The sequence below is a fragment of the Microtus ochrogaster genome, chromosome 21, assembly GCF_000317375.1.
Source record: "Microtus ochrogaster isolate Prairie Vole_2 chromosome 21, MicOch1.0, whole genome shotgun sequence".
Lineage (NCBI taxonomy): Eukaryota > Metazoa > Chordata > Mammalia > Rodentia > Cricetidae > Microtus > Microtus ochrogaster.
In genome coordinates, this window is record NC_022022.1 from 11,611,168 (window position 1) to 11,623,524 (window position 12,357).

Consider the following 12,357-nt stretch of genomic DNA (forward strand, 5'->3'; position numbering starts at 1 on the left):
CCTGCCTCTGCCTCCCAAGTGCTGGGATTAAAGGCGTGTGCCACCACCGCCCGGCAAGGAACTTTGACTTTTACTCTGAGTAAAAAACCTTTGGAGGATTTAAACAGAGAGCTAGTGTGATCTGAAGCAATTCATGCCCACTGCAGGGACAGGACTGTATGTTTGTGGAGCAGAGAGGAGCAAGGGAGGAACAGGAGGAATGCTCAGGAGGCTCCTGCAGTGGCTCAGAGAAGACACAAAGGTTTCCTGGACAAAGGTAGTGTGGAGGCCAGAAGGTGAAAAGCGGTAAGATTTAGGATTCTCTGCTGGAAGAGGTCACAGGATTTTCCGGCAGTATGAGTGGAAAAGGAAAGAAAAGAGAAAGGACTAAATTTGGGCCTCATGACATGCACAAACTAATGTCGGAACTCAGGAGGCAGAGGTGGATGATCTCTGTGAAATGGCACCCAGCTTGGTTTACATAACAAGTTTGAGGTTAACAAGGGTTACACAGTGAGTCCCATCTAAAACAAAACTGATATTTTTTTGTGTGTGTGCTCTGACAAATAAAGCTTGCCTTATTAGAGGGTAGAGGTAGCCCCATAAAAGTTAACCATAGAAGCCTAGAATATGGCAGACTTTTCTGTGAAGCAGGATATTGTCCTTATACTGCATATCTGTTGCTACTTCTGCTTAAAGTATTACCTATACAGCTCATACCTATACAATTTGCTTTATTATGCAATATGAAGTTTTCGTCCTTAAAAGCTATTCAGGATAATAAAGAAACACAGGCTAGGGCTGGAGAGATGGCTCAGTGGTTAAGAGCACTGGCTGCTCTTCCAGAGGACCTGAATTCAATTCCCAGCAACCACATACTGGCTCACAACCATCTATAATAGGATCTAATGGCTTCTCCTGGCATGCAGAACACTCATACAGAAAATATAAATAAATTTACAAAGAAAAAAAAGAAACACAGGCTAATAGTTATCCATATCTATCAAACTTATAGTCATGTTAGTTAGGTTTTCAAGGTAATACAGAGGTGTATTTCATCCTTGCGCAGGGGCCATGCTAATCTTCTCTGTATCGTTCCAATTTTAGTATATGTGCTGCTGAAGCGAGCACCAGAGGTGTATTTCAGTTAGATAATCTTCAAACACTTCGAAGACCTACAGAATATGGCATTTAAAATGTTTTAATAACTTAGACTTTTCTGTACATGAGGCATATCTGCTCCTGGCAGCTCCAATTACTTCAAACAGGATGATGGGCATTGAAGAAACTTGTTATGGAGTTTGCTTTCAATGTGGCAAGGCTAGCCATCTGGGCAAGAAACTACTCTTTCATGGACTGCTTGACAGAATGAGGTATAAACTGGACATGCAGGGCCCACAGAAAAGTGAGCATTAAACTTTATAAAAACAAGGCAGGATGGTCCTTCAGGGTTCCTGTTTCACAAAAGAAACTGTCAGGCATTCTGCAAGACACAGAGAAAAGAGACTGATGAACTTTATCAAAATGGGTGGGACAATCCTTCAAATTTCCTGATTCAATGGAAAAGTCTGCCTGATACTGTAGGCCTGTAGGCTGAATATGGATGCCCTAATGTTACAGAAGAACTTTGGGTGACTGTCCAGGCAGCCAGTTGTTTCTGTCATTTCTAGAGTTTTAGAAGTTGCTTGCTTGCACGTCCTGTATACTCAAGTAATATTATATCTCTGATGGAGTTGAAGATAATTATAGTTTTCCTTAGTCATGATAAAAGATAAGTTAGATATGAAACTTTAGACTCATAAAGATAGGAGAGTTGATAGAGTATTTTCTTTAATTTTGCCAAATACAAATAGCCTAAATAGTATAACTATAATTCTTGCTTGATAACTGTTTTGTTATATGTAATTTTACTAAGTTAAAGTTGAAATTTTCCATTTTGATTAGATAGAAAAGGGGAAATGCTGTGGAATGTCTTTCTGTATGCTGTGAATATGTGTTGCTCTCATTAGTTGATAAATAAAACTGCTTTGGCCTATGACAAGGCAGGATAGAGCCAAGTGGGAAATCCAAGCAAAGATACAGGAGAAGAAGGGCAGAGTCTGGGATCCACCAGCCAGACACCAAGAAAGCAAGACGTGTAGAAAATTAGGTAACATCACAGACACATGGCAATACATAGATTAATAGAAATGATTCATTTAAATATAAGAGCTAAGCCGGGTGGTGGTGGCGCATGCCTTTAATCCCAGCACTCGGGAGGCAGAGGCAGGCAGATCTCTGTGAGTTCGAGGCCAGCCTGGTCTACAAGAGCTAGTGCCAGGACAGGCTCCAAAGCCACAGAGAAACCCTGTCTCGAAAAACCAAAAAAAAAAAAAAATAAGAGCTAGCTAGTAATAAGTCTGAGCCATCAGTCAAGCATTTATAATTAATATTAAGCCTCCGAATGGCTATTCAGGAACTGGTGGGTGGGAGAGAAACCCCCGTTCACACAAAACCAAACCAAATAAAAAACAAAACAAGACAAAACACCAGCAACAACAGTTAATGAATTCTTGGAATAGAAAGATGGCTCAATGGTTAAGAGTACTTGTTGCTCTTACAAAGGACACAGGGTCGGTTTCCAGACCCACATGGCATCTCACAATCATCTGAAACTCTAGTTCCAGGGGATCTAAAGCTCTCTACTGCCTTCCATCAGGCACCAAGTACATATGTGATACACATACACACACGCAGACAAAACACTTATCTTTTTACTTTTTGGAGAGAGGGTATCACTATATAGTCTGGCTGGCTTCAAATGCACAGAGATACTCCTGTCTCTGCCTCCTGAGTATTGGGGTTAAATTCATACACCACCATGCTTGGCCTAAAGTTAAAAAATAATAATAATTTCTTTTAAAGTGAAATAAGAAATGGACCCCATTAGAGAAACATAATTTGATTTGTCAGCAGTGTGGAAGGCCATTTTAGTGTATGAGATCATGACATTAACTGGCCATGATAGTATGCCTATAATCCCAGCACTCAAGGGGCTTAGGAAAGAGGATCATGAGTTTGAGACAAGCCTAAATTGCATAGTGATATCCTTTATCAAGAGAGAAAAATAGAGGGATAGAGAGATGGCTCAGTAGTTTAGAGCATTGGCTATTCTTCCAGAGGACTCAGGTTGGATTTCCAGCATCCACATGATGGCTCAAAGCATGTGATATTCCGGTTCCAGGAGATCCAAACCTTCTTCTGGTCTCTAAGGGCATCAGGTATATTTGGGGCATAGACATATGGGAAGGCAAAATACCTAAGCTAGCTATATCGGTGCCCACTTGTAATATCCCTACCCAGTAGCCTGAGGCAAGAGAACAGCAAGTTCAGGGCCAGCCTGGGCTTCATGGCAAGACTGGTGTGTGTGTGTGTGTGTGTATGTGTGTGTGTACACACATGTGTGTGTATGCGTGCACGTGTTGTGTGTCCGTGCGTGTGTACACACAGATGTGGGGGACAGAGGTTGATGTCAGGTGTTTTTCTCAATTTCTTGCCATCTTATTTTTTATTTATTTATTTATTTATTTTGGTTTTTTGAGACAGGGTTTCTCTGTGGCTTTGGAGCCTGTCCTGGAACTAGCTCTGTAGACCAGGCTGGTCTCGAACTCACAGAGATCCGCCTGCCTCTGCCTCCCGAGTGCTGGGATTAAAGGCGTGCGCCACCATCGCCCGGCTTTGCCATCTTATCTTTGAGACGGGTTTTCCACTGGATCTGGAGACTGGGTGGCCAGCAAGCCTTGGGGATCTGCCTGCGTCACCTCTCCAGCACTGGGGTTACAGGCACATGTTTTCACATTCTACACAGCTTGGGGCTGGAGTTCTGAACTCAGGTCTTCACGTTCTCATGTCAGGTACTTTCCTGACTAAGTCATCTTCCAAGATCTTGCTTTGGAAAATAGCCCGGATGAGTCATTTCTCCAAAAAACATACAGCTGCTCCAGTGGAGGCAGAATTGATAGTATGATTTATCCAGATGTGGAGTTTTTCGACGCAAGACTGTTTTCGTAAGAGAGACTAAGGAAGTGGTATTATCCCGATGGGTCATGGGATACAGTCAAGTAAAGGCAGGGATTGAAGCTTACAGAATTATGAAAGCAAAACATTGGCCATGCAGGTACTTGAGCAAAGTCAACTGGGAGAAAGAACTTCAAGTTGAAATGCCAAGTGTAGCACAATTTCTGGTAATGACAGGGTGGCAAAGACAGAGATTAAAGCTTTAGAGATGAGAAGTCAAGGAACCTGGGCATCCGCAGCACTGACATCATCTAACAAGATGACAGAGTTATGAAGGAAAAGTTCTGAGTCAGTGACTCGGGTCTTAAACTGGGAGAGGCAAGGATGGTCTAGCCAGAAGGCAGCCATTACCACGGGCAGAAATAGGATAACAGGAAGCAGCAAGAAGAGCAAGGAGGACCTCAAGCTCACTTCCATACCTTAAGCACTGGGGAGAGAAAAGCGGCTTCTATAAGCAGGTCAGGCTGGCCTCAAACCTAGTGTGTGGCGGAGTATGACCTTGAACTCTTGAACTATTGCTGCCAACTCCTAAGTGCTGGAATTACAGGAATGTCCCATCAAGTCTGGCAAAGCAGCTTGTCTTAGAGAGGCTTGCCAGAGAGCACTGTGCTCAGAGGTCAACCTGTCTTCAATTTAGCAATGGGAGGTAATGGAGACTGAAAGACACTGAAGACAGGAATTTGCCTATCACAGACTTAGACCTGAGAGCCTGGTGAAGGAAGGGAGAGGTGAGGATAAGACCTTAAAGACTGAACTCCTGAGTGCCCAGGTTTAAATTGAGCTGCAAAGTACAGAAGTATTCAATTCTGACATCCTTGAGGTGAGCATGAGCAATCACTTATTTCTGAGTTTCAAGGGTCTTGCTTCAGGGCGTCATGGCTTAGTACTCTAGATTTCTTCCCAGGGCTTCATATGTTGCAACAGTTTGAATCATAAAGGTTTGGAATCACCACCGAGGCACAGGGAACAGGGATCAAGGACACATGGGGATGGGAAGCAGCTTTGAAGATACCACAGGCTAAAATTTGTGGTGAAACTCCTTGTTCTTTTCCAGTGAGTGGTTCTACCTTCTTATGTGGGAGTTGAAAAGAAAGGCAGAACTGATTCAAAGCTAATGATTTATAAAGATGGCGTAGGACCTAGAATCAGATCAAACAGATCACTAGCCCCACTTACCTTCAGTATTCTAAAATGCTCGCCCCAAACTGCTTTGCTCTGTGTGACTAGATTTGGGCCCTCTGATCTACCACTTGTTCTGTTGGCTCCTGGCCTTGTCTGAGAATTTTCCAATTAAACTTACCATAACACTTAAAACTAACAATTTCACGCCAATCCTTTTCCACTAGGACAAATGTATCCTGAGTGCTTTGGCTAACAGCCCTTCTGGTTATAATGACTAACCTAAACTCAGCCAGAAATTTTCTATGATTGAAAGATGATTCATAAGCTATCTGTCTAGAAATAGAAACAAGGTCAAGATTTGGGGATATTCTTGTGATCTAGTGGGCCACAGATGAAAAAGCAGGGGCTGGGGGGCTGGAGAGATGGCTCAGTGGTTAAGAGCACTGTCTGCTCTTCCAAAGGTCCTGAGTTCAATTCCCAGCAACCACATGGTGGCTCACAACCATCTGTAATGAGGTCTGGTGCTCTCTTCTGGTCCGCAGGCATACACACAGACAGAACATTGTATACATAATAAATAAATAAATATTTAAAAAAAAAAAAAAGAAAAAGCAGGGGCTGGAGAGACGGCTCGGTTATTATGAGCACTTGCTACTCTTCTAGAGGACCCCAGTTCATTTCCAGAGCCTATGTTCTGCAACCCACAGCTTCCTATAACCCCAATTCTAGAGACTCCAGTGCCTCTGTGGGCACACATGCACACATACCCATGCCCTGACAAATAACATAATTTAAAATAAAAAGGAAAATAAAGTTAAACACAAATAGTTAAGGTAGAGGGGCATCATTAAATAAACACGCTGTGGTCAAAAGAGAAACTGAGCCATTTTGTGAATCCCTCGAGGGCAGTACAAACTGATGAGAAATGAGAGAAGCACCTCCAGTATAGGTATAGGTGGGATGTCCTGCGGAGGAGAGAGGGAAAGCACCTGAATCCTGATAGAAAGTTTCTGCTAGGGTTCTTTGGGAGGCAAAGTAGCAGCAAAAATGTGTGTGTGAATCCTCACACAGAACTTCTGCTTAAGAACTATTCAAGAACCGGGTGTGGTGGGATGCACCTTTAATCCTAGCACGGGGAACGGGTGCGGGGGCAGGCGTATCTTTGAGTTTGAGGTCAGTCTGGTCTGGTCCCAGATAGCCAGGGCTACATAGAGAAACCCTGACAAGAAAAACAAAACAACCACTTCAAAAATGCAAAAAGAGATGCTGGAGAGTTGGCTCAACAGTCAAGAGCACTTGCTGTTTGCAAAGGACCCAGGTTCAATTCCCAGCACCCGTATGGATGGAGGTTCACCACTAACCCAGGCACCAAGCACGCATGTGGCACACTGACATATACGACATATGGCAAGACACTCATACACATAAAATACATTTTTAAAAATGCAGAAAGAACTGTCTCTCTGGGAGTTGCCTTGGAGAACCTAGGTCAGAGGCTCTTTCCTAAAAAAATACAAAAGCCAACTCACATGTCCCCTATTTCCTACCATGAAGGGCAATCTGGGTCAGGAGTGAGAGATGGTCCCTCAAAGCCTGCCAGGAAGATCCCCTTCTTTGCCCTATAAAGGGACTTGAGCCTGTGGAAAAATACAAGATCTCCACTGATCACAAGTCACTAATGAATCTCTAGGGAATTTTCCCCCAGGCACCTTTCAACCTAATTGAAAGACTGTCATATACTGGGGGTGGGGAGTGTCATGCTTAGATTCTAAAAATAAGGTCATTTTAATTGGTGACTTACAGATGGGACAGTGTTACTACGTAAGAGTTCTGCGAAATCAAAGCAACTGCCCATCTCTATGATGTTGGAGATTTTTATCCAGAAAAACGGGATGGGTCTTCTCATTACTAAAGCATAAACATACCGCCAAATGCTAAATTCCTCAAAGCCTTTCCTTCTGCTCTCAGCTGCGTTCACAGAAACACTTCAAGGAACAGGTATGACACAGCATGTGCCGAAAGCAGGCAGGCTCCTTGCTGCTAGAAGATAACAGCAATACGGTAGCCCTGATGCTAGTGCCGGGTTTATCTCTTCCAGCCACCTGTGGGGGGAGGGCAGCATAAAGTGTTAGTACACTATTGCTACTAAACATTAATCAGCAACACAAGAGGAACTGGCACATGCTAATGTGTCATTCTAGTGATTGCATCTGACCTCGCTATCATCTTCTGCAGAAATAATGGAGACATTCCTGGCGGGCAGTTTGTCGTAATCTATATCAAGAACAGGAAACAATAATTCTTTAATGATTTACTGTAAGGCTATAAATTAACATGCCAAGATAGATGCACACACAAGTATGTTCCTTGAGGGCTGGAAACGTGGCTCCCCGGCAGAGCATCTGCCTAGCATGTTCAATGCCCAGAGTTTGATCCCCAGCACTGCCAGGAGAAAAGTTCATTGTAATATTCCTAATTAAGAACAGTGTAAAGGCACTGGAGAAATGGCTCAGCAGTTAACATTTGTTGCTCTTGGAGAGGACCCCCGTGTCCAGTTTCCAGCACCCATAGGGTAACCCATAACCATCCATAAATCCAATTCCAGGAATTCAACACTCTAGCCTGACTTCCATGGGCACCAGGCACGCATGCAGTCCACGTAACATTTACAAAACAAAACACACAGAAAATAAATTATCTAAAGATTTTTTCAAAAGTATGCAAATATTGAATAACTTGTTATAATTTCTAATAATTTAGGTGAAAACGGTTTATTAACATATATCCACATGACATGACCCTATTAAAATAGGCTTTTTTTTTTTTTTTTTTTGGTTTTCCGAGACAGGGTTTCTCTGCAGCTTTTGGAGTCTGTCCTTGAACTAGCTCTTGTAGACCAAGCTGGCCTCGAACTCGAACTTACAGGGATCTGCCTGCCTTTGCCTCCCGAGTGCTGCAATTAAAAGCATGCACCACCATCGCCCAGCAAAATAGGCTTTTTATATTGGCATTTTGAATCCCATTTAAGAAAAGCACAGCATTTAAAGCCATGCACAGTATTGTTCTCAGTCCCCCACTGACCCTTTAAAGTCTTTTTTTTTTTTTTTTTTTTTTTTTTTTGTTTTTCGAGACAGGGTTTCTCTGTGGCTTTGGAGCCTGTCCTGGCACTAGCTCTGTAGACCAGGCTGGTCTCGAACTCACAGAGATCCGCCTTCCTCTGCCTCCCGAGTGCTGGGATTAAAGGCGTGCGCCACCATCGCCCAGCCCTTTAAAGTCTTTTTAAAAATCATTTTTATTTGTGTATTGTGTGAGGCTGCACGAGTTTATGTGCAGTTGTTTATGGAGGTCAGAGAGCATCAAACTCCCCCGGAACCTGAGTTACTTCAGGTGGTTATGACCCACCCTATGTGAGTGCTGGGGACTGAATCTAGGTTCTCAGGAGCACAGTGAGAGCTCTTAACCATTGGACCATCTCTCCAACACCCTTTACATTTAAAAAAAAAAATCATTGTGTGTGTGCAGGCACACACGTGTGAATTATCTTAATTCAGAAATGCATACATTTAACATATTTAAATCCTCAGAAAGACCAGAAAAGGACTCATCAGTTTACATGGAAGACAGTTTATTTTGTATTTTGCGGGGGGGGGGGGTGGTGGTTCAAGAGATCCACCTGCTTCTTCTATGATTAAAGGCATACACCACCACCACCTGGCTTACTTTGTATTTTTAGAGGGTTTGTTGTTTGTTTGCTTGTTTGTTTGAGACACGGTTTCTTGGTAACTTTGGCGCCTGTACTGGAACTAGCAGAGAATTGTTTTGAAGACTAAAGAGAATCAAGACTTTGTCATCATCATCATTATTATTATTATTGGTGGCACTCAGGATAGAACCCAGGATTTTAGCTTGCTAAACACACATCTTACCAGTGCTATACCTTTAGCTACAAAGACCAATATCTGACATACTGTCATGTCCCAGAGACAGAGCTAGGGAATTTCACCAATAATCTAATCTACATAGCAATCATGGGAGATAGGCATCGCAGCCCCCACTTTACAGCTGAGTAAGGCTCCTCTATTTAAACGATTTGCCAGGTGCCCTGGATTCCAGCCCAGACGACGTCCAGGTTTCCTGCTGTACCACAGACCTCATCCGCTGCAGCTCCTGTGGGGCCCTTAGAGGTTATGGGAAGGTCACTGACAAGAACAGCACAGTACAGTGTGGTCAGGAGCAAAGCCTTACTTTGCTCTCTACATTTCACTTCTCCTTCCCAAGGCTAAGAGACCGCCATCTTCATTACTAAGGCTCAAGGGTCCATGCTGAAGCTGCTTTTACTCCTATGCTCAGTTCCTCACCTGCACCCTCCCTGAGCACATTCCTCGGGGCTGTGCTATTGGCTGCCTTGCTTACAGACTTGGCATTTTGTTAGGTTACGGGCGGGACAGGGTAAACTGCACACTCTGACCCATTCCAGCCAGCGGGCTCCTTGGTCTCTCCCCTGGATACTAAAACAAACAAGCTCTGCACTCTGGCTTCCTTACTCAGACTGCTGCTGGTGGTGGTGGGATCCCAGCTATGTGAACAATCAGAGGAATATCTGCCAGCATATTTATCTTTTATAGCTTTAATAAAGTTGTATCTCCAGGTATCCAGTAGCTCAGACATATTCTAAGCCTTAATGGCAAGTTTATTCTGGTCCAGGTCCCTAACCCCCAAATGGCTCTGTTCCAGGTGGATTTCTAGTGACAGTTACTAACGGCCTTCATGAAAGAGGAAGGTGTTGTTTTCTCAACAGTTTCAAGACCTCTTCATGGTTTCCTGTTCCCTCCCTGAGGCACAGACAGGAAGTTACCTGGATAGGGCCACAGCAATTCCGTGACACTCAGAATTAGAACATGCTGCCCAAACTACCACTTTATTCTCCAGCACCATGGTTTACAATGTGAAAATGAATAACCTAAGGACTTTTTATCTAGGAATAGAATGAAGGGGACTTGAGGAATATGACACATGGGACAAACCTGGTTCATTTTTGATTCAGATTCTACCTTTTCCACTAAAAAACAAAAACAAACAAACAAAAACCCTCTGCATGTTGATAAAAGTTTAAGAAAAGCTGGGTTAAACCAAGTTGAACAGATTAAGTAGCTATGGGACTAAGAACTTTTAATGTGCTTATGAACACTGGATATTTTATAATAAAGATGTTAAATATAATAAAACTAATATAAATAATAATTATCAGCTATAAAGCAAAGGATGTTATAGGCACCAGGACTCCATCACAAGCTTCTAAAGAGTCACTCCAGGGTGAGCCACAGGACTCTGGAAAGGAAGACACCCAACTTTTGCCGCTGGCCGGCCATCATCCACCGCAATGATCCATCAGGACTGTTACCCTGCACTCTTCTGGTACTTTTCCACTAGCTGGTCAAAGTTCCTAGAAGAGAAGCCTGCTCGAAAGAAATTCACTGGAGTAAGAAGGTATTTTAGCGCCAGGCCCCTGGACTCGGCAGCTGGACGAGTGTCTTTGCTAATGTGAGACAGGGGAGAGCCTCTTTGGTTCCCTCGAGCCGGTGAGCCATTGCCTCCCCTAGGTATCGAGGGGGACCCTAAGCCAATTTCCTCCCTGGTTTCTGCAGAGATAAACTCATCTACAGGTTGTAATTGCACTGAAAATTCCAAAGTCGCCATCTTCTTGGAGTCACAAAGAAGGACCGGCTCTTCACACTCTTTTCTGGAGAAGTCTGGGAACAACTGCTTCCTGGCTTGCAGAGGGTGCAGGCAGAGCTTCTCAGGCTCCCGGGGCCAGGGAGAGAGGTTTTCTTTCTTGTGCTTCTTTGAGTCTCTGTCAACTTTCGCCTGATCAGCTTTTTCCTCAGGGGATTCAAACACAACACCCTGGATTCTTGGCCTCTTCAGTCTCCTTTCTAACTGCCAGAGCCCGTTTGTTTTCCTAGGGGAGGAACACATGTACTGCTGCACCGAGTGTGGAATCAGGGGGACAGAGAGCCTGGGACTCAAGCTGTCCTCAAAGAACTCTCCGCAAGGCTGCTGACGGACAATGGGCACCACCTGGCAGGGCTGCAGAGCCGCAACGAAAGCCCGCAGCTCGGAGTAAGACGAATGGTCCGAGTAAGGGACGGCGTAGATGCTTGGATGAGGGCTCCGTATTGGCCGGCTTGTGGGAAGAATAGCAATGGTGGGGTGAGTCTGGTTCCACTGAAGCATGGCAGAATGGCAGATCTCCGTATGGTCTACAGCATGGATGCGCCCAGCTTTCTCCTCAACCGTGAACACATCCGCGAGGCCCAGCAGCTGCACCAACTCCAGGCGTCGAGGATTCAATACCACCCAGGTCCGAAACTCGAGGGCGAGTTGCTCCAACAGTGATTCTTTCCCTAGGCTATAGAGCCCTAAATTACGTTCAAGGGGCAGGGGGAAGAGAAGACAATGAAGGCATTAAAGACTCCTGATCTACCAGATGCTGAGCAAAAATATGCAAAATCTATGTGGTAATCCAGGAAGTGTATCAAGAAGGAAATGCATTTAGGATATATAGCAGATGCAGGCAGGGCGGTGGTGGCACACGCCTTTAATCCCAGCACTTGAGAGGCAGGTAGATCTCTGAGTTCAAAGTCAGCCTGGCCTACGAAGGGAGTACCAGGATAGCCAGAAATGCTGCTACACAGAGAAACCTTGTCTCGAAAAACAAAAACAAATTAGCAAATGCAGGGATGGAGCACACAAAATCCATTTATTCTTTCAGTTCAACAAAAGAAAGTGCCTACCAAGCACCAGGCACTGTGAGAACAGATTAAGAAGGTTTAAGCTTTCCAGGAGAACCATCCACCTACAGACTCAGACACAATGTAAAGAAAGGCAAAGACCCACACAGGCATGGCACGGAAGCTGATGAAATTAGGAAAAGCTTCTATAAAAGTTGACAGATGACAACTGAGCCAGGTCCATTTCTTTGGTAGGTGATGGAAATTTTAAGTATTTCTTTGGGGGAGAAAACAGCACACTTCCATTTAATTCAAAACAAAACAAAACAAAACTCACTTGTGCTCACTTTGGCAGCACATATACTAAAATTGGAACGATACATAGAAGATTAGCACGGCCTCTGCACAAGGGTGACAAATAAATTCTTGAAGCATTCTATTTAAAAAAAAAAAAAACAAAGCCGGGCGG

General features: G+C 44.0%; 1 protein-coding gene and 2 non-coding genes across 6 annotated transcripts in view; 1 reads left to right on the plus strand and 2 right to left on the minus strand.

Moving 5' to 3' along the window:
* Nucleotides 1–12,357, minus strand: part of Hipk1 (homeodomain interacting protein kinase 1) — an 84,675-nt gene that overhangs the window by 65,891 nt on the left and 6,427 nt on the right. The window contains exon 4 of one of the 4 annotated variants that reach the window (XM_005357144.2): nucleotides 8,900–11,576. The exons of the other annotated variants lie outside the window; for them this stretch is intronic. Within the exon in view, the coding sequence (XP_005357201.1) occupies nucleotides 10,555–11,576 (1,022 nt within the window). The 3' untranslated portion in view covers nucleotides 8,900–10,554. Of the gene's footprint in view, nucleotides 1–8,899; nucleotides 11,577–12,357 lie in introns of those variants that run through there. 4 annotated transcript variants of the gene reach the window in all.
* LOC113457256 lies at nucleotides 1,004–1,110 on the minus strand. Its single transcript, XR_003377884.1, has one exon. It is a non-coding gene; the product is annotated as a U6 spliceosomal RNA (small nuclear RNA).
* On the plus strand, nucleotides 12,228–12,334 carry LOC113457259. Its single transcript, XR_003377887.1, has one exon. It is a non-coding gene; the product is annotated as a U6 spliceosomal RNA (small nuclear RNA).